General features: G+C 69.5%; 3 protein-coding genes across 5 annotated transcripts; 1 reads left to right on the top strand and 2 right to left on the bottom strand.

The window, feature by feature from the left end:
* Nucleotides 1-4,515: 4,515 nt before the first annotated feature.
* On the bottom strand, nt 4,516-6,304 carry LOC138066501 (putative per-hexamer repeat protein 5). Its single transcript, XM_068936367.1, has 2 exons — nt 6,254-6,304; nt 4,516-6,084 (listed from the first exon to the last, which is right to left on the bottom strand). The coding sequence occupies exons 1-2, from the start codon at nt 6,302-6,304 to the stop codon at nt 4,516-4,518; spliced, it is 1,620 nt and encodes a 539-aa protein (XP_068792468.1).
* A 256-nt stretch (nt 6,305-6,560) lies between these two features.
* CGREF1 (cell growth regulator with EF-hand domain 1) lies at nt 6,561-12,350 on the top strand. 2 transcript variants are annotated; one of them, XM_068936573.1, is made up of 6 exons: nt 6,561-7,174; nt 7,266-9,081; nt 9,838-9,909; nt 10,419-10,489; nt 11,174-11,298; nt 11,367-12,350. In XM_068936573.1, exons 2-6 carry the CDS (start codon nt 9,005-9,007, stop codon nt 11,682-11,684), a joined length of 663 nt encoding a protein of 220 aa, XP_068792674.1. In that variant the 5' UTR covers nt 6,561-7,174; nt 7,266-9,004; the 3' UTR covers nt 11,685-12,350. The 2 variants fall into 2 exon arrangements, with proteins under 2 accessions (XP_068792674.1, XP_068792673.1); XM_068936572.1 differs by having other exon boundaries at nt 6,561-9,081.
* Nucleotides 12,351-12,415: 65 nt separating this feature from the next.
* On the bottom strand, nt 12,416-19,267 carry KHK (ketohexokinase). Of its 2 annotated transcripts, none has more exons than XM_068936574.1 (8): nt 19,094-19,267; nt 17,948-18,064; nt 17,452-17,586; nt 16,759-16,831; nt 15,733-15,879; nt 12,857-12,945; nt 12,625-12,782; nt 12,416-12,552 (listed from the first exon to the last, which is right to left on the bottom strand). In XM_068936574.1, the coding sequence occupies exons 1-8, from the start codon at nt 19,204-19,206 to the stop codon at nt 12,467-12,469; spliced, it is 918 nt and encodes a 305-aa protein (XP_068792675.1). In that variant the 5' UTR covers nt 19,207-19,267; the 3' UTR covers nt 12,416-12,466. The 2 variants fall into 2 exon arrangements, with proteins under 2 accessions (XP_068792675.1, XP_068792676.1); XM_068936575.1 differs by lacking the exon at nt 17,452-17,586 and adding an exon at nt 17,646-17,780.
* Nucleotides 19,268-19,679: the final 412 nt, after the last annotated feature.

Here is a 19,679-nt window from a genome sequence, read left to right on the forward strand (position 1 = left end):
CTCGGCTCACCTTCCGCAGCCTCCCTCGGCCACCGCTCCAGCCTCTCCAGCACCCTCGGAAGGGCAGCGCAGCCCGCTGGGGCCTCCGCCGCTCCTCCCGCTGTGCCATCGTCAGCAGCCTTGCTGCGCGGCCGCTCCCTCCCTAAAGGACGTACGGCAGGACGTTAGTAGGCTGCGTAGCATCCGAGAGGATGAGCAGGAGATGGACAGGGCGTTCTCGGAGACTGTGCAGCTCCAGGAGTCCCCAGCCCCCACTGCAGCGGAGGTGTCAGAGGGCTCAGCACCGTGTGTAAAGGTGCATCCTAACGCTGTTGAAGAGGGCTGGAAGCTGGTGACCTCTCGTAGAAGGAGAAAGGCTCTTGCTCCTCCTCAAGAGTTGCCTGTGAAGAACAAGTCTAGCGCCCTCCAAGCTGAGGAGGAGCTGGGCATGGCTCCAAGGGAGGCAACTGGCCTGGCAGACCCTGTGCCGTGCAGGAAGCCCCGGAAGAAGCGGCGAGGGATTGTTGTGGGTGACTGCCTGCTGCAGGGGACGGAGGCGCCTCTCTGCCGACCTGACCTCTTGTCCAGAGAGGTTTGCTGCCTGCCAGGGGCTCGAATAAGAGATGTCGTGGAAAGACTGCCAAGGCTCGTCCACGCATCGGACTACTACCCTCTGCTCATCTTCCATGTGGGTGCTAACGACACGCAAGGCAAACTGGAAACCATCAAACGGGACTTCAGAGCTCTGGGAATGGTGGTCAAGGGTCTGGGAGCCCAGGTTGTTTTCTCCTCAGTCTTGCCTGTGAGGGGAAAGGATGGGAGGAGGAGTAGACGAGTTGTCCAAGTTAACAGCTGGCTGCGCCGCTGGTGTTGGCAACAGGGCTTTGGTGTCTATGACCGTGGGACCCTGTTTGAAGATCAACAGCTGATGGGGAGCGATGGGATCCACCTTACCAAGCGGGGCAGGCGCGTCTTTGCCAACAGATGGGCCAGCCCGGTAAGGAGGGCTTTAAACTAGGCAAGATGGGGGAAGGGGAGTGGTATAGTGGCAGGGGAGTCAGTAAAACACCGCTCAAGTCAGGATGCCTCCAGCGGGTGCATACAGCCAGGGGAGACAGCGTGGAACATGGCTATGGAGGATCCTCTTGCACCTCTCCTGGCAAGCTTGCATGCTTGACTGGCTCTCTGAAATGCCTATATACCAATGCACGCAGCATGGGGAATAAGCAGGAAGAGTTAGAGATGTGTGTGCGGTCGCAGGGCCATGATCTCATTGCGGTTACAGAGACAGGGTGGGATAGTTCACAGGACTGGGATGCTGTCGTGGATGGCTACGTGCTTTTTAGGAAAGACAGGCCAGGCAGGCGAGGTGGTGGAGTTGCTCTTTATGTGAGGGAGCAACTAGAATGTGTGGAGCTCTGCCTCGGGGTGGATGAAGAGCAAGTGGAGAGCCTATGGGTAAGGATTAAAGGGCAGGCTGACACGGGTGACACTGTTGTGGGGGTTTACTACAGGCCACGTGACCAGGAGGAAGTCATCGATGAGGCCTTCTACCGACAGCTGGAAGTAGCCTCACGATCACAGGCCCTGGTTCTCCTGGGAGACTTCAACCACCCTGACATCTGTTGGCAAGACAGCACAGCTAGGCACAAGCAGTCAAAGAGGTTCCTGCAGAGGATTGATGATAATTTCTTGACTCAGGTGGTGGAGACGCCAACGAGGAGAGGCGCAATGCTCGACCTTGTACTAACAAACAAAGAAGGTCTAGTTGGAGAGGTGAAGGCTGGGGGCAGCCTTGGCTGCAGTGACCATGAGATGGTGGAGTTGAGGCTCCTACGAGGAGGGAGCAGGGCAATGAGTGGGACTGCAACGCTGGACTTGAGGAGAGCTAACTTTGGCCTCTTCAGGGACCTACTTAGGGGAATCTCCTGGGGTAGGGCCCTGGGGGGAAGAGGGGTCCAAGAAAGCTGGTTAATATTCCAGCATCACTTCCTCCAGGCTCAAGATCAGTGCATCCCTCTGAGGAAGAAGTCCAGCAAAGCGGATTCGGCAGGAGACCTGCATGGATGAGCAAGGAACTCCTGGCCAAACTCCAACAGAAGAAGGAAGCACACAGAATGTGGGAAAGGGCACAGGCCACTTGGGAGGAATACAGGGACGTTGTCAGAGTGTGCAGGGATGCGACAAGGAAGGCTAAGGCCCACTTGGAATTCAGCCTGGCGAGGGATGTCAAGGCCAACAAGAAGGGCTTCTTCAAATACATCCGAGGCAAAAGGAAGACTAGGGAAAACGTGGGCGCGCTGCTGAATGGGGCGGGTGCCCTGGCAACAAAGGATATAGAGAAGGCAGAGTTATTGAATGCTGCCTTTGCTTCAGTCTTCACTGCTAAGGCCAGTCCTGAGGAATTCCAGACCTTGGAGACAAGAGAGGAAGTCTGGGGAAAGGAAGACTCTGCCTCGGTGGAGGAGGATCAGCTTAGAGATCTTTTGTCCAAACTTGACATCCATAAATCCATGGGCCCCGATGGGATGCACCCACGAGTGCTGAGGCAGCTGGCGGCTGTTATCGCTAGGCCACTCTCCATCCTCTTTGAAAGGTCCTGGAGATCAGGAGAGGGGCCTGAGGACTGCAAGAAAGCCAACGTCACCCCAGGCTTCAAAAAGGGCAAGAAGGAGGAGCCAGGAAACTACAGGCCCGGCAGCCTCACCTCCATCCCCGGAAAGGTGATGGAACAGCTCCTCCTGGAGGTCCTCACTAAGCATGTGGAGGACAAGAAGGTGATCAGGAGTAGTGCGCATGGATTCCCCAAAGGGAAATCATGCTTGACCAATCTGATAGCCTTCTATGACGGGATGACTGGCTGGGGAGAGGAGGGGAGAGCAGTGGACTTCAGCAAGGCTTTTGCCACTGTCTCCCATCCCATCCTCCTAGGTAAGCTCAGGAAGTGTGGGCTAGATGAGTGGACAGCGAGGTGGATGGAGAACTGGCTGGATGGCCGAGCTCCGAGGGTTGTGGTGAATGGCGCAGAGTCAAGTTGGAGGCCTGTAGCTAGTGGTGTCCCCCAGGGCTCAGTCCTGGGCCCAGTCTTGTTCAATATATTCATCAATGACCTGGAGGAAGGGGCAGAGTGCCCCCTCAGCAAGTTTGCTGATGATACTAAACTGGGGGGAGAGGCTAACACACCAGAAGACTGGGCTGCCGTTCCGAGGGACCTGGACAGGCTGGCGAGCTGGGCCGAGGGGGACCTCCTGAAGTTCAACAAAGGCAAGTGCAAGGTCCTGCACCTAGGGAGAAAGAATCCCATGCACCAGGACAGGCTGGGGGTTGACCTGCTGGAAAGTAGCTCTGCCGAGAAGGACCTGGGAGTGCTGGTGGGCAACAAGTTAAACGTGAGCCAGCAGTGTGCCCTTGTGGCCAAGAAGGCCAATGGTGTGCTGGGCCGCATTAGGCAGAGTGTTGCCAGCAGGTGGAGGGAGGTGATCCTGCCCCTCTCCTCAGCCCTGCCGAGGCCTCCCCTGGAGTACAGTGTCCAGTTCTGGGCTCCCCAGGACAAGAGAGACATGGCACTCCTGGAGAGAGTCCAGCGGAGGGCTACCAAGAGGATTAGAGGGCTGGGGCACCTCTCCTAGGAAGAAAGACTGCAAGAGCTGGGCCTGTTCAGCCTGGAGAAGAGAAGACTGAGAGGCGATCGCATCAACATGTACACGTATCTGAAGGGGGAGTGTCAAGAGGATGAGGCCAGCCTCTTCTCCGTGGTGCCCAGCAACGGGACAAGAGGCAATGGGCAGAAACTGAACCACAGGAAGTTCCACCTAAACCTGAGAAAAAACTTCTTTGCTGTGAGGGTGACAGAGCACTGGAACAGGTTGCCCAGAGAGGTGGTGGAGTCTCCTTCCCTGGGGAGATTCAAAACCCGCCTGGACGCCACCCTGGGCAATATGCTCTAGGTGACCCTGTTTGAGCAGGCAGGTTGGACTAGATGATCTCCAGAGGTCCCTTCCAGCCTCAACCATTCTGTGATGCTGTGATTCCTCGATGACCTGGAGGAAGGCCCGGAGTGCGCCCTCAGCAAGTTTGCTGCTGCTACTAAAGTGGGGGGCAGTGGCTGACTCCTGAGGGGCCTGGAGCAGCTCTCCTCTGCAGAAAGGCTGCGAGAGCTGGGCCTCTTTAGCCGGGAGAAGAGAAGCCGGCGAGGCGATCTCCCCAACGTGTACCAGTCTGTGAAGTGGGGGGCGAGGCGGGGGGTGTGTGTGTGGAGAGGATGGGGCCAGTCTCTTCTCCGTGGTGCCCAGCGACAGGACAAAAGGCAACGGGCACCAACTGAACCACAGCAAGGTCCATCTGAACCTGAGGAAAAACTTCTGTGCTGTGAGGGTCACGGAGTGCTGGCCCAGGTTGCCAGAGAGATTGCGGAGTCTCCTTCCCTGGAGAGATTCAAACCCTCCTGGCCGCGGTCCTGGGCAACGTGCTCTAGATGCCCCTGCTGGAGCAGGGGCGCTTGCACTAGATGATCTCCAGAGGTCCCTCCCAACCACCTCAGCCACTCTGGGAGTGCGTGGTTCTGTGACCGGTGCTGAGGGCGGGGCCGGGGCCGGGGCCGGTACCGATGCTGAAGCTGGTGCCAGTACCAAGGCTGGTGCTGAGGCTGGTGCCGGTGCCAATACCGGCGCTGAGGCCGAGGCTGGTACTGATACCAAGGCCAGTGCTGAGGCCATTGCCGGTACCGATGCTGAGGCCAGTGCCCGTAGCAATGCTGAGGCCGGTGCCAAGGCCGGTGCCGGTGCTGAGGCCGGGGCCAGTGCCTGTGCTGAGGCCAGTGCTGAGGCCAGTGCCGAGGCCGGTACTGGTGCTGAGGCCGGTGCTGAGGCCGGGGCCGGTACCGGTGCTGAGCCCAGTGCTGGTACCAATGCTGAGGCCGGGGCCGGGGCCTGTGCTGAGGCCAGTGCTGAGGCCGGTACCGGTGCTGAGGCCGGTGCTGAGGCCGGGGCCTGTGCTGAGGCCGGTGCTGAGGCCGGTGCCAGTACCGATGCTGAGGCCGGTGCTGAGGCCGGTGCTGAGGCCGGGGCCGGTACCGGTGCTGAGCCCAGTGCTGGTACCAATGCTGAGGCCGGGGCCAGGGCTGGGGCCGGTACCGGGGCCGGTGCTGAGGCCGGTGCCGCCACCGAGGCCCGTACCGAGGCCGGTACCGAGGCCGGTGCTGAGGCCGGTACCGGGGCTGGTGCTGAGGCCGGTACCGAGGCCGGTGCTGAGGCCGGTACCGGGGCTGCTGCTGAGGCCGGTACCGGGGCCGGTGCTGAGGCCAGTACCGCCACCGAGGCCAGTACCGAGGCCGGTACCGGGGCTGGTGCTGAGGCCGGTACCGAGGCCGGTGCTGAGGCCGGTGCCGCCACCGAGGCCCGTACCGAGGCCAGTACCGGGGCTGGTGCTGAGGCCGGTACTGGGGCTGGTGCTGAGGCCAGTACCGGGGCTGGTGCTGAGGCCGGTACCGGGGCTGGTGCTGAGGCCGGTACCGAGGCCGGTGCTGAGGCCGGTGCCGCCACCGAGGCCGGTACCGAGGCCGGTACCGGGGCTGGTGCTGAGGCCGGTACCGGGGCCGGTGCTGAGGCCAGTACCGAGGCCGGTGCTGAGGCCGGTACCGGGGCTGGTTCTGAGACCGGTACCGAGGCCGGTGCTGAGGCCGGGGCCGGTACCGGTGCTGAGCCCAGTGCTGGTACCAATGCTGAGGCCGGGGCTGGGGCCGGTACCGGGGCTGGTGCTGAGGCCGGTACCGAGGCCGGTACCGAGGCCGGGGCCGGGGCTGGTGCTGAGGCCGGTACCGAGGCCGGTACCGAGGCCGGTACCGAGGCCGGGGCCGGGGCCGGTGCTGAGGCCGGTACCGAGGCCGGTACCGAAGCCGGTGCTGAGGCCTGTGCCAGTACCGATGCTGAGGCCAGTGCTGAGGCCGGGGCCGGTACCGGTGCTGAGCCCAGTGCTGGTACCAATGCTGAGGCCGGTGCTGAGGCTGGTGCTGAGGCCAGTACCGAGGCCGGTACCGAGGCCGGGGCCGGGGCCGGTACCGAGGCCGGGGCCGGGGCCGGGGCCGGGGCCGGTGCGGCCTGGCCTCACCTGCGGTAGGAGACGGGCGGGCGGGACGGGAGCAGGACGCGGAGCAGCGCCTGCGGGCGGCCCTCGAAGCACCAGGGCGTCGGGCGGAAGGTCTCGGTCACGGCGGAGCCGCCGGCGAGCAGGGGCCGCTGCGGGCCGGGCCGCTGGGGGGCGCCGGGGCCCCGCTCACCTGCGGCACCCGCCGCCGGCGGTAGCCCAGTTGGACCCTCTCGGCCGCCATCGCCGCGCTCAGCCGGGCCCCGCCCACCCGAGTGACGACTCCAGCCAGGCCCCGCCCCGGGCCGGGCGAGTGTCGCCGCGGCGGCCATCTTGGTGGCGGGCAGGGTGCGGTTAACCCCCGCGCTGCCGTGGCGGCCCGGAGCGGCCCCGCAAACCCCGCGGCCGTGGAGGCGCTGGCCGCGCTCGGTCCCCGCTCTGCCCCCGGTGCGGGGACCGGGCCGCGTGGGCCGCGTGGCGTGGGGCGGGCCGGGCTGGGCAGGCTGCACTGAGTGGCGGGGCAAGGTGAGGCTGGGCTGGGTGGGGGCCCGGGGGTGGGGGTGACGGTGTGCATGTGCACTGTAGTCAGGGTGCGGTGTGTGCATGTGTGCAGTGTGTGCACTGTAGTCAGGGTGTGGTGTGTGCATGTGTGCAGTGTGTGCAGTGTAGTCAGGGTGCGGTGTGTGCAGTGTAGTCAGGGTGCGGTGTGTGCATGTGTGCAGTGTAGTCAGGGTGCAGTGTGTGCACTGTAGTCAGGGTGCAGTGTGTGCATGTGTGCAGTGTGTGCAGTGTAGTCAGGGTGCGGTGTGTGCATGTGTGCAGTGTGTGCAGTGTAGTCAGGGTGCAGTGTGTGCAGTGTAGTCAGGGTGCAGTGTAGTCAGGGTGCAGTGTGTGCACTGTAGTCAGGGTGCAGTGTGTGCATGTGTGCAGTGTGTGCAGTGTAGTCAGGGTGCGGTGTGTGCATGTGTGCAGTGTGTGCAGTGTAGTCAGGGTGCAGTGTGTGCAGTGTAGTCAGGGTGCAGTGTAGTCAGGGTGCGGTGTGTGCACTGTAGTCAGGGTGCAGTGTGTGCATGTGTGCAGTGTGTGCAGTGTAGTCAGGGTGCGGTGTGTGCATGTGTGCAGTGTGTGCAGTGTAGTCAGGGTGCGGTGTGTGCAGTGTCGTCAGGGTGCAGTGTGTGCGTGTGTACACTGTAGTCAGGGTGCAGTGTAGTCAGGGTGCAGTGTGTGCATGTGCAGTGTGTGCAGTGTAGTCAGGGTGCGGTGTGTGCATGTGTGCAGTGTGTGCAGTGTAGTCAGGGTGCAGTGTGTGCAGTGTAGTCAGGGTGCAGTGTAGTCAGGGTGCGGTGTGTGCACTGTAGTCAGGGTGCAGTGTGTGCATGTGTGCAGTGTGTGCAGTGTAGTCAGGGTGCGGTGTGTGCATGTGTGCAGTGTGTGCAGTGTAGTCAGGGTGCGGTGTGTGCAGTGTCGTCAGGGTGCAGCGTGTGCGTGTGTACACTGTAGTCAGGGTGCAGTGTAGTCAGGGTGCAGTGTGTGCATGTGCAGTGTGTGCAGTGTAGTCAGGGTGCAGTGTGTGTGCAGTGTAGTCAGGGTGCAGTGTGTGCAGATGCAGTGTATACAGTGTAGTTAGGGTGCAGTGTGTGTGTGTGTGTGTGTGTGTGTGTGTGTGTGTGTGTGCGCGCGCGCAGTGTGGTCAGGGTGCAGTGTGTGCATGTGCAGTGTCTGCAGTGTAGTCAGGGTGCAGTGTGTGTGTGCAGGCCAGGATGCAGTGGGAGCAGGCAGCGTGTGTGTGCGCTGTGTGTGCGAGCTGTGCACAAGCCGGGCAGGCTGATGTGTCAGTGGGTGCATGCAATGTGCGTGTGCAGTGTGCGCACAAGCAGGGCAGAGTGCTGTGCGCATGAGTGTGCCTACAGTGTGGGGGTGCAGTGTGTGCACTGTGTGACACACATGCAGGGCAGGGTGCTGTGCTTCTGAGTGCATGCAGCCTGTGTGCGCAGTGCATGCGATGCGTGTGTGTGCAGGGCAGTTTGCTGGGTGCATGAGTGTGCATGCAGCATGCGCGTGGTATGTGCGCTACATGACGTGAGTGTGCATGGCATGCCGCATGCATGTGCAGCGCGCACTCTGTGTGTGTGCACATGCGTGCAGTGTGACACACGTGAATATGCAAGCAGCATGGGTGTGCAGTGTGCACACTCTGTGTGACACATGGGTACGGGGAGGGCAGGGTGCTGAGCATGTGTCTGTGTGTGCAGTGTGTGCTCTGTGTGACACACGTGTGCATGCAGCGTGGGTGTGCAGTGCGTGCGCTATGTTGCACACATGTGAGTGTGCATGCAGCATGGGTGTGCAGCGTGCGTGCTGTGTGGCACACGTGTGCGTGTGCATGCAGCGTGGGTGTGCAGCATGCGTGTTGTGTGGCACACGTGAGTGTGCATGCAGCGTGGGTGTGCACTGTGTGAGCGTGCATGCAGCGTGGGTGTGCAGTGTGCACTGTGTGAGCATGCATGCAGTGTGGGTGTGCAGCGTGCGTGCTGTGGCACACGTGTGAGTGTGCATGCAGCGTGGGTGCGCAGTGTGAGTGTGCATGCAGCATGGGTGTGCAGTGTGAGATGCGGGGCAGGATGCGGTGCCTGCGGGTGCAGCCCTGCAGCGCGGCTCCGCGCTGGCAGTGTGTCGCGTGCCGCACGGCCCGCCCTGCGCAGGGCCAGCCCCGGGCGCTGCCAGCGTGGAGCTGCCCCGCGGCGCCACCGGCGTGGGGCCGGGTGAGCGCAGCGCCGGGGGCGAGGGGGGCAGCCGGGGCCGGGCAGAGGCTGCGCGGCCGGGAAGGGCGGGTGCGGCGGTGGCCACGCGCCATCATGGCTCCACGTCGCCGGGATCCACCCCGCGCGCGCCAGCCCGGCCCGTCTCCCTGCACTCCCTCCCCGGCTGCACCCCCGGCCGCGAGATGAGGAACCTGCCCGCGGCCCTGCTGGCGCTGCTGCTGCCGGCGGCGTGGGCCGCCCCCCAGGACGGGCTGCACCGGTGCGAAGGGCACGGATGGGGCGGGGGGGCACCCATACAGCTGGGGTGCATGGGCACAGACTGGGTGCATGGGTGCGTGGGCACGGATGGGGGGTGCATGGGCATGTATCGGGTGCATAGGCACATATGGGGTGCATGGGCATGGATGGAGTGTGTGGGCACGGATGGGGTGCACGGAGACATATGGAGGGGTGTGTGGGCACATGTAGGGGTGCATAGGCACATATGGGGTGCATGGGCACAGATCAGAGGTGCGTGGGTAATATGGGGTATGAGGGAATGTATCGGGTGCATAGGCACATATGGGGTGCATGGGCATGGATGGGGGTGCGTGGTCATGGACGGGGTGCATAGGCACATATGGGGTGCATGGGCACAGATAGGGTGCATGGGCATGGACGGGGTGCATATGGGGGGGGGCGTGGGAATGGATGGGGTGCTCTGATATGGTGGGGGGCACAGGGGCATGTGGCAGCCCTCGCCTGGGGGGGGTCACACAGGGACATGCAGCGCGGGACAGCTTGGGGGGGGGTCACGCAGGGATGCGTGGCATGGGGCGGCTCCGGGGCAGGGGGTTATGGCTGGACACGTGGCGTGGGGTGGCTCGGGTGCAGGGGGGTCATGGGGGGACGCATGGCGTGGGGCAGCTCCGGTGGGGGGGGGGTCACGCAGGGGCACGTAGTGAGGGCTTCCACCTGTGGGGCAGAGGGGCCCCTCGCTGCCCCCCCAGGGCTCAGTGCTCCCCGTCCCGGCCAGGCCGGACCCCCCCCCGGCCATGGGGCTGGACCCCGGCGAGGACCCGCTGAGCCCGGAGGGCCCTGCGCTGCGGTGAGTCCCTGCCCTGGGGAGCCCCACGGCGCGGCGGGAGCGGGGGACCTGGGGAAAGGGGTGGGGGCAGGGTGCTCCAGGGTGCTGTGGGGCAGGGGCAGAGCACCCTGGGGTGCCTGTGGGGCAGGGCACCCTGGGGTGGCCGTGGGGCAGAGGCAGAGCACCCTGGGGTGACCATGGGGCAGGGGCAGGGTAAGAGCACCCTGGGGTGCTGTGGGGCAGGGGCAAGGTGCCCTGCAGTGGCTGTGGGGCAGGAGCAGGGTGCTATGGAGTGGCTGTGGGGCAGGGTGCCCCAGAGTGGCCATGGGGCAGGAGCAGGATGCCCTGGGGTGGCTATGGGGCAGGGCAAGAGCTCCCTGGGGTGCTGTGGAGCAGGGGCAGGGTTCCCTAGGGTGATCATGGGGCAGGGGCCAGGGGAGGGCACCCTGGGCTGGCTGTGGGGCCGGCCGTGCCCCGCGCCGTGGGGCAGGAGCCGGGACAGGGGCAGCCCCGCGCGTGCCGCCCCCCAGGCTGCTGTGGAGCGCCGCTGAGCGCCTGCGGCCGCCCGAGCCGGCCGCCGCCGACCTGACGCGGGAGCAGGGTAAGGGGCTGCCGGCCGGCGTGGGGCCGGGGGGCTGCGCGGGGCTGGGGGGGCTGCATGGGGCCGGGGGGCTGCATGGGGCCGGGGGGCTGCACGGGGCTGGGGGGGCTGTGCAGGGCCGGGGGGGCTGTGAGGAGCTGGGGGGCTGCACAGGGCCGGGGGGCTGCACAGGGCTGGGGGGGCTGTGCAGGGCCGGGGGGCTGTGAGGAGCTGGGGGGCCACATGGGGCCGGGGGGCTGCACGGGGCTGGGGGGGCTGTGCAGGGCCGGGGGGCTGTGAGGAGCTGGGGGGCCGCACAGGGCCGGGGGGCTGCACGGGGCTGGGGGGGGCTGCATGGGGCCGGGGGGCTGTGCGGAGCTGGGGGGGCTGCGTGGAGCCAGGGGGCTGTGAGGAGCCAGGGGGCCGCACGGGGCTGGGGGGCTGCACGGGGCTGGGGGGGCTGTGCAGGGCCGGGGGGCTGCATGGGGCTGGGGGGGCCAGACAGGGCTGGGGGGCTGCGCGGGGCTGGGGGGGGGCCGCATGGGGCCAGGGGGCTGCATGGGGCCAGGGGGCTGCACAAGGCCAGGGGGGGCTGCACGGGGCTGGGGGGGCTGCACGGGGCCGGGGGGGCCGCAAGGGGCCGGGGGGGCTGCACGGGGCCGGGGGGCAGCGCCGCACCGGCCCCCCGGCCCCCTCTGCCCCCAGCCCTGCTCTACCTCTTGGCGCTGCACGACCACGACCGCAGCCGGCGGCTGGACGGGCTGGAGCTGCTGCAGCTGCTGAGCCAGGAGGCGCCGGCGGCGGCCGCCCAACGCCCTGGCCCGGAGGCGGTAGGTGCCGGCGCCCCCCGCGCCCCCCGCAGCCCCCCCGGCCGCCCTGACCGCCGCCGTCCCCGCAGGTGGCCCTGCTCGTGGACCGCCTGCTGGAGGCGCAGGACCTGGACGGCGACGGGCTGCTGGACCCCTCCGAGCTGCTGCGGGCGCCCGGCGAGGGCCGGGGCCTCGTGCGTTGGCCGGAGCCGCCGGCAGCGGCTGGGGCTGCCGCCGGCCCCCCGGGGCCCGAGCCGGCTGCGGCGCTGAGCCCCCTGGGGCTGGGCCCGGCCGAGGGGCAGGGGCTGCCGGGCGGCGCCGCCCCCCCGGAGGCCGAGGCAGCCGCCGGCCACGAAGCCGTGGAGGCTGAGGCGGCCCCGGCGCCGGGGGAGGCCGGTGAGATCTAGGTCGTGGCGGCTCCGGTGGGGCCGGGCCAGGACCCCCCAGCACCTCCGTGGGGCCCTGGCGTGCACGGTGCCAGCCTGGGGCACGATGCCGGTGCAGTGCAATGTACAGTGCCAGCGTGGGCCACAGTGCTGGTGCAGTGCAATGCACAGTGCCAGCGTGGTGCAGTGCGGGTGTGGTGCATGGCGGCAGTGCAATGCAGTAGTGCCACTGCACTGCACAGTTCCAGTGCAATACACAGTGCTGGCATGGTGCACAGTGCTGCTGTGGTGCATGGTGGCAGTGCAATGCAGTAGTGCCACTGCACTGCACCGTGCTGGCATGTTTTACAGTGCCAGTGCAATGCACGGTGCTGGCACGGTGCACAGTGCTGGTGCAGTGCACAGCGGCAGTGCAATGCAGAGTGGCAGTGCAATGCACAGTGCTGCCACAGTACACAGTGCCGGTGCGGTCCCCTGCCCCCCGCAGTGCCGCGGTGGGCCGGAGGGGGACCGCGTCGCCCCCGCCTCGGCGCAGCCCGGGAGCGCCGCAGGGGGGGCGCGCGCGGTCGGCTCTGTAGCGCCGGGCGAGACGGAGAAATACAGGGAGCTGCCGCCCGGCGCTGGGCTCGCCTCCTTCGCTGCGGGGCGGCAGGGGACGGGGCGGCCCCCCGTCGCGGGGTGGGGGCTCGGGCGGCGCACGCCCCCCCTCCCTCCCGGCCGGCGTCCCGAGCGGCGCTGGCGCAGGGCAGCAGCGGGGGCGTCGCGGGGGGGGGGGTTTATTGGCGGGGGGGGGGCGGCCTGGCTCACACGATGCCGTCGTAGCCCTGCACGCCGCACTTCCTGCCGGCCACGCGGCACCCCAGGGTGACGGCGTCCTGCAGGCTCTGCCCTGCGGAGCGGCGGGGCCGTGAGCCGGGCCGCGAGCCCCCCGACCCGGCCCCGGTCCCGGCCCCGGCGGTACCTTCGGAGAGGGCGAAGATGACGGCGGCGTTGAAGGTGTCGCCGGCCCCCAGCGTGTCCACCACGGCGGCCGGCGGGAAGGCGTCCGAGTGCACCGGCTGCCCGTCGGGCCCCACGGCGTCGGCCCCCGCCTCGGCCCAGGCGCACACCAGCGTGGCCCTGCGCGGGGGGGGGTGAGGGTCAGCGGGCAGCGGCCCCCCGCCCCGGCCCACCCCCCCGGCCCCGGCCCTCACCCCGGCCGCAGGCGGCCGCGCAGCCCCCGCACGGCCTCGGCCGCCGACCCGTAGCCCAGGTGCCGCGCCACGTCCTTGCTGACGAAGACCTGCGGGAGAGCGGGCTGGGGGCGGGCAGCGCCCCCCGGACCCGACCCCCAGCCCCGGGACCCCCGTGCGGGGCAGCGCCCACCCTGCGGAGCCCCCACCCTGGGGACCCCGACCCCCAGCCCCAGGACCCCTGTGCAGGAGAGCATCCACCCCAGGGAGCCCCCACCCTGGGAAGCCCCCACCTGGGGGGTCCTGACCCCCAGCCCCGGGGAGCCCCCACCCTGGGGGCCCCTGTGACCCCGGTGTGGAGGAGCATCGACCCCGAGGAGCCACAACCCCCAGCCCCGGGGAGCCCCCACCCTGGGGACCCCGACCCCCAGCCCCAGGACCCCCGTGTGGAGGAGCATCCACCCTGGGTACCCCAACCCGCAGCTCTGGGGAGCTCCCACCATGGGGACCCCGACCCCCAGCCCCGGGACCCCCGTGCGGGGGAGCGCCCACCCTGAGGAGCCCCCATCCCAGGGAGCCACAACCCCCAGCCGCGGGGAGCCCCCACCATGGGGACCCCGACCCACAGCCCCGGGACCCCCGTGCGGGGGAGTGCCCACCCTGAGGAGCCCCCATCCCAGGGAGCCACAACCCCCAGCCCCGGGGAGCCCCCACCCTGGGGACCCCGACCCACAGCCCCAGGACCCCTGTGCAGGAGAGCATCCACCCTGCGGAGCCCCCACCCTGCGGAGCCCCCACCTGGGGGGTCCTGACCCCCAGCCCCGGAGTGCCCGCACCCTGGGGACCCCGACCCACAGCCCCAGGACCCCCGTGTGGAGGAGCATCCACCCTCGATACCCCGACACCCAGCCCCGGGGAGACCCCACCCTGGGGACCCCGACCCACAGCCCCAGGACCCCTGTGCAGGAGAGCATCCACCCTGGGGAGCCCCCACCCTGGGGAACCCCGACCCACAGCCCCAGGACCCCCGTGCGGAGGAGCGTCGACCCCAAGGAGACCTGACCCCCAGCCCTGGGACCCCCGTGTGGGGGAGCGTCCACCCTACGGACCCTGACACCCAGCCCCGGGACCCCCGTGTGGAGGAACATCCACCCTACAGACCCCGACACCCAGCCCCGGGACCCCCACCCCAGGGAGCCCCCAGCCCCAGGGCCCCTTGCAGCCCTGAGACAGCCCAATTGCACCCAGAGATCCCCCAGCCCGGGGACCCCCTTGCCCCCCTCATCCCCCCTCCAACATGCCCCAGCCCAGCCCCACAGCACCCAAATCACCCCATGCCTGGCACCCCCTGCCCCCCCAGCCCCACACTGGGCGCTGGGCCCACAACCCCACACCCAGCCCCCAGCCCCCATTACCCCCCATCTGGCCCTCCCCTAGACCCTCCCAAACCCCAGCCCCGCACCCAGCCCCCAGGCCTCCTGCCCCACATCCACCCCCCCCAGGTCCCTCCTGCCCCACATCTACTCCCTCCTCGTGCCCCACACCCAGCCCCCACCCAGCCCCCAGGTCCCTCCTGCCCCACATCTACCCCCCCCACCCAGCCCCCAGGCATCCTGCCCCACAACCACCCCCCCAGGTCCCTCCTGCCCCACATCTACTCCCTCCTCCTGCCCCACATCCACCCCCTCCAGCCCCACACCGGTCCCCAGGCCTCCTGCCCCACACCTACCCCCCCACCCAGCCCCACACCCACTCCCCAGGCCTCTTGCCCCACAACCACTCCCCCAGGTCCCTCCTGCCCCATATCCACCCCTCCAGCCCCACACCAGCCCCCAGGCCTCCCGCCCCACATCTACCCCCCCACCCAGCCCCACACCCAGTCCCCAGGCCTCCTGCCCCACAACCACTCCCCCAGGTCCCTCCTGCCCCATATCCACCCCTCCAGCCCCACATCTACCCCCCACCCAGCCCCACACACAGCCCCCAGGCCTCCTGCCCCACAACCACTCCCCCAGGTCCCTCCTGCCCCATATCCACCCCTCCAGCCCCACATCTACCCCCCACCCAGCCCCACACCCAGTCCCCAGGCCTCCTGCCCCACAACCACTCCCCCAGGTCCCTCCTGCCCCATATCCACCCCTCCCGCCCCACAGCCATCCCCCCTCCAGCCCCCCCTGGATCCCCCCCCGCCCCACACCCGACCCCTCCAGACGCCCCCAGCCCCGAGGGGGCGGGGCGGCAGCCTCCACCCCGCCCCCTCCCCGGCCGCCAGACCCAATCAGCGCTCTCGGCCCCGCCTCACGGACCAATCAGCTCCGACCTGCCCGGCCCGCTCCTTGAGCGCGACCCTCAGCTGGCCGCGCCGCGCTGCACCGCACCATGGAGGCAGCTCCACCTGCCTAGCGCGGCCGCGGCCGCCCCGGCGGTGCCATAGAGAGGCGCAAGGCCCCGGCGGTGCCATAGAGGCCATAGAGAGGCGCGAGGCCCCGGCGATAGAGAGGTGCGAGCCCCCGGCAGTGCCATAGAGAGGCGCGAGGCCCCGGCGGTGCCATAGAGAGGCGCGAGGCCCCGGCGATAGAGAGGTGCGAGCCCCCGGCGGTGCCATAGAGAGGCGCGAGGCCCCGGCGGTGCCATAGAGAGGCGCGAGGCCCCGGCGATAGAGAGGTGCGAGGCCCCGGCGGTGCCATAGAGAGGCACGAGGCCCCGGCGGTGCCATAGAGGCCATAGAGAGGCGCGAGGCCCCGGCGATAGAGAGGCGCGAGGCCCCGGCGGTGCCATAGAGAGGCGCGAGGCCCCGGCGGTGCCATAGAGAGGCGCGAGGAGGCAGAGGAGGAGGAAGAGGAGGAGGAAGTGGTGGCGGCGGGAGCTAGGCCGGGCCGGGCCAGGCTGGGCCATACCACGTCGCCATGGCCGAAGAGCTGGTACAGCTCCTCCCGCGGCTTCTCCACCTCCACCGAGATGCGGATGCGCTGGGCCGGCGGCTGGGCCCGGTTGTGCTCCTCCACGCGCTGGATCATCTTCACCTGCTCCGACGCGTTCCGGCCCTGCGCCACCGGGGCCGCGGCCGTCACCGGGGCCCGTCACCAGAGCCACCGCGACACAGCGCTGCGCAGCCCGGCGTGATATCGCACCACACGGCACGGCACGGCCCCAGTGGTCTGCACCAGGCCCAGGGGCCTCCAGTGGAGCTGCACTGCAGCGGGTGGCACTGCATGGCCTGGCATCGCGTAGCACGGCCCTGGCAGCCTCCCCCGAGCCCGCTGGCCGTCAGCGGGGTGCACTGCGCAGCCCTGCACAGCACTGCACAGCATGGCACCACACAGCATGGCCCTGGTGGCCTCCCCCAGGCCTGGCAGTGGTCAGCAGGGCAGTACTGCACCACACTGCAGGGCATGACCTGGCCCTGGTGGCCTCTCCCAGGCCTGGCAGGGGGCAGCAGGGTGGCACTGCACCACACTGCAGGGCATGGCCTGGCTCTGGTGGCCTCCCCCAGGCCTGGCAGCGGTCAGCAAGGCAGCACTGCACCACACTGCAGGGCATGACCTGGCTCTGGTGGCCTCCCCCCCCAGGCCTGGCAGCGGTCAGCAAGGCAGCACTGCACAGCACTGCACCACACTGCAGGGCATGACCTGGCTCTGGTGGCCTCCCTCCAGGCCTGGCAGCGGTCAGCAGGGCAGCACTGCACAGCACTGCACCACGCTGCATGGCCTGGCCTGGCCCTGGTGGCCTCCCCCAGGCCTGGCAGGGGGCAGTGGGGTGGCACTGCACAGCACTGCACCACGCTGCACGGCCTGGCCTGGCTCTGGTGGCCTCCACAGGGCCCAGGAAAGCCCAGCCCCGCTCTGCCCCACTGCAGCAGCCGGCTCTGCCCTGGGCCGGGGCCCCAGTGCGCCAGCCTGCCCCGGTCCCCCCCCCAGCCTCACCTCCCAGTGGATCCATTTGTACTGGGAGAGGTCAACCTGCTCGAAATCGCGGGCGGTCACATCGGGCAGGTTCCTGCGGGGCCAGGAGAGGGGGTCAAGCGGGGGTCGGCTGCACCCGCTGGCCACCGGCAGGGGCCCTGTGGGCGGGAGCCGGCTGGGAGGCGCGATGCCCGGCCCGGCGCTGCGGCGCGGGGGGCAAAGGGCAGAGCCAGGGGCTTCGGAGGGCTCGACTCTGCCCCGGGGGGCAGAGATCCCGGCGGGGCGGCCTGCCTGCGCCCGGCCCAGGGTGAATGATTAACGGCGCAGCCGGACACCCTGCGGCAGACTCAAAGGGCAGCGCGGCGCCGCCGCGGGATCGGCCGCCCCGTCGGCCAGCGCGGCCGCCGCCAGCACGCAGCCGCGGCGGCCCCAGGCGAGGCTGCGCCCAAGCAGCCTCAGCGCCGGCCTCGGGCCCCGCGCCTCCCTGGCCGGCTGCGGGGCAGCAGCGGAGGCCTCCGAGCCGGGAGCCGCGTGCCGTGCGCGGTGCCCCGCACGGCGAGGCCGCTGCCAATCACGGCGGCGGCGGGCAGGGGCTGATCGGGAGCTGCGGCGGCGATCGGCAGCGATTGCGTGCGCAGAATCACGGGAGAATCAGGCATGCGGGGGCCCGGCCCCGCCGAGCGCTGCCCGCGCCGGCGGCGTCGCCGCCCTTACGTGTCGGAGAGCACAATGGTCCGCGAGCCGCTGGTGGCGTTGACAACGCAGCAGGCGCATGGCACGTCCCCCCGGGGCTGCCAGGCCACGTGCGCCACGTCCACACCCCGGCGCCGGAAATCCGCCACGATGAAACTTGCCGGGGAGGGAGGGAGAGAGAGCGGGGTGAGCGGGGCCGGCGGGCCGCCACGCACCTGTTGGCGTGCAGGATGGTGCGGGTGCCCCGGCTGGCGCTGGCGATGACGACGGAGGTGGGGAAGGAGCAGCTGGGGTGCAGGACCAGGTGGCACAGCTCCACCGCGTAGCGCCGCAGGTCCGCCAGGACAAAGCTGCCGGCGGGAAGAGACGCAGGCGCCCCCCGGCCGCGGGACCCGCGGCACCGCGCCGCAGCCGGCCGGCGGGAGCGAACGTCAGCGCGGGGGGGGGCTCGCGGGGGGCCGTCCCCCCGGCCCGCCGCCCCCCGAGGCCGCCCGCCCTGCCCCACGGCCCCACTCACTCGGCGGCGTGTCCGGGCGCCAGGGAGCCCATGAAGGCGCAGGGGGCTCCCAGCAGGGCCAGCACCGTGCAGGAGTTGGAGGCGTTGCCGCCCCGCTGCCACCGCTGCGACACGCACCTGCCACGGGCGCGGGGCCCTGAGCCGGCACCGGAGGGACCCCGCACCGCCCGCCCCGACACCAGTCCCAGTAGAGACAACACCCCCCCCAGTACCGGCCCCGGTAGAGCCCACACCCCCCGGTACCAGTCCCGGTAGAGCCCACACCCCCCGGTACCAGTCCCAGTACCAGTCCCAGTAGAGCCCACCCCTCCTGGTACCAGTCCCGGTAGAGCCCACACTCCCGGTACCAGCCCCAGTACCAGTCCCAGTAGAGCCCACCCTCCCCCCCCCCCGGTACTGGTCCCAGGAGAGCCCACACCCCCCCCCCAGTACTGGTCCCAGGAGAGCCCACACCCCCCCCCCGGTACTGGTCCCAGGAGAGCCCACACCCCCCCCGGTACTGGTCCCAGGAGAGCCCACACCCCCCCCGGTACTGGTCCCAGGAGAGCCCACACCCCCCCCCGGTACTGGTCCCAGGAGAGCCCACACCCCCCCAGTACTGGTCCCAGGAGAGCCCACACCCCCGGTACTGGTCCCAGGAGAGCCCACACCCCCCCCCGGTACTGGTCCCAGGAGAGCCCACACACCCCCGGTACTGGTCCCAGGAGAGCCCACACCCCCCCCGGTACTGGTCCCAGGAGAGCCCACACCCCCCCCGGTACTGGTCCCAGGAGAGCCCACACACCCCCGGTACTGGTCCCAGGAGAGCCCACACCCCCCCCGGTACTGGTCCCAGGAGAGCCCACACCCCCCCCGGTACTGGTCCCAGGAGAGCCCACACACCCCCCGGTACTGGTCCCAGTAGAGCCCACACACCCCCCGGTACCAGCCCCGGTCGAGCCCACCCCCCCCCCCGGTACCGGGGGGTCCCAGTAGAGCCCACCCACCCTCGGTACTGACCCCAGTAGTGGCCCCAGGAGAGCCCACACACCCCCCGGGTACCGGCCCCGGTAGAGCCCCCACCCCCTCCGGCCCCGGCCCCGGCCGAGCCCACACCCCCCGGTACCGGCGCAGCCCCCCCGGCCCGGGCGCGGCGGGCGGCGGCACCTGGTGTCGGTGTCCTCGGCCGGGTAGGCCTCCACCACGCTGATGATGTCCAGGCAGACCAGCCCCACGCACAGGATCCGCTTGCGGCCGGCGGGCGGCGGCGGCGCGGCCATGGCGGCACCGGAGCTCGGCGCGGCCGGCGGCCGCCGCGACACCCCGCGCGCCCCGCGCCCAGACCCCGCCCCCGCCCCGCGCCGCAGCCAATCGCGGCGCGCCGAGGGGCGGGAGCAGAGCAGGCCCCGCCCCGCTCCCGGACCCCGCCCCCCGCGCCGCAGCCAATCGCGGCGCGCCGAGGGGCGGGCGTGGAGAAGGCCACGCCCCGCGGCCAGACCCCGCCCCCGGGGCGGCGCGCCTGCGCACGGGCGAGCGAGGGGGGCCGCAGGGCAGCGGTGGGGAGGGGTGGACGCTGCCCGCGCGCTGCCCGCGCGCTGCCCCGCGCTGCACACACACCGACACGGTGCGCGCTCACTGCATGCGCACTGCAGGTGCGCTGCCCACGCGCTGCCCACGCGCTGGCATGCACTGCACACGCACCGACGTGGTGCATGCTCGCTGCATGTGTGCTGCAGGTACGCGGCCACGCGCT

Source organism: Struthio camelus, chromosome 3, assembly GCF_040807025.1.
Source record: "Struthio camelus isolate bStrCam1 chromosome 3, bStrCam1.hap1, whole genome shotgun sequence".
Classification (NCBI taxonomy): domain Eukaryota; kingdom Metazoa; phylum Chordata; class Aves; order Struthioniformes; family Struthionidae; genus Struthio; species Struthio camelus.

Excerpts from the sequence above, each read along its gene's own strand:
- LOC138066501 (XM_068936367.1), bottom strand. The coding sequence starts at position 6,304 with ATGGCGGCCGAGAGGGTCCAACTGGGCTACCGCCGGCGGCGGGTGCCG. Across the intron at positions 6,085-6,253 it reads GCCGGCGGCGGGTGCCGCAG|GTGAGGCCAGGCCGCACCGG; the intron begins GTGAGCGGGGCC and ends CTCCTACCGCAG.
- CGREF1 (XM_068936572.1), top strand. The coding sequence starts at position 9,005 with ATGAGGAACCTGCCCGCGGCCCTGCTGGCGCTGCTGCTGCCGGCGGCG. Across the intron at positions 9,082-9,837 it reads CCCCAGGACGGGCTGCACCG|GCCGGACCCCCCCCCGGCCA; the intron begins GTGCGAAGGGCA and ends CGTCCCGGCCAG. Across the intron at positions 11,299-11,366 it reads AACGCCCTGGCCCGGAGGCG|GTGGCCCTGCTCGTGGACCG; the intron begins GTAGGTGCCGGC and ends CCGTCCCCGCAG.
- KHK (XM_068936574.1), bottom strand. The coding sequence starts at position 19,206 with ATGGCCGCGCCGCCGCCGCCCGCCGGCCGCAAGCGGATCCTGTGCGTG. Across the intron at positions 16,832-17,451 it reads ACCATTGTGCTCTCCGACAC|GAACCTGCCCGATGTGACCG; the intron begins GTAAGGGCGGCG and ends CTGGCCCCGCAG. Across the intron at positions 12,783-12,856 it reads CGCGGCCGCCTGCGGCCGGG|GGCCACGCTGGTGTGCGCCT; the intron begins GTGAGGGCCGGG and ends CCCCCCGCGCAG.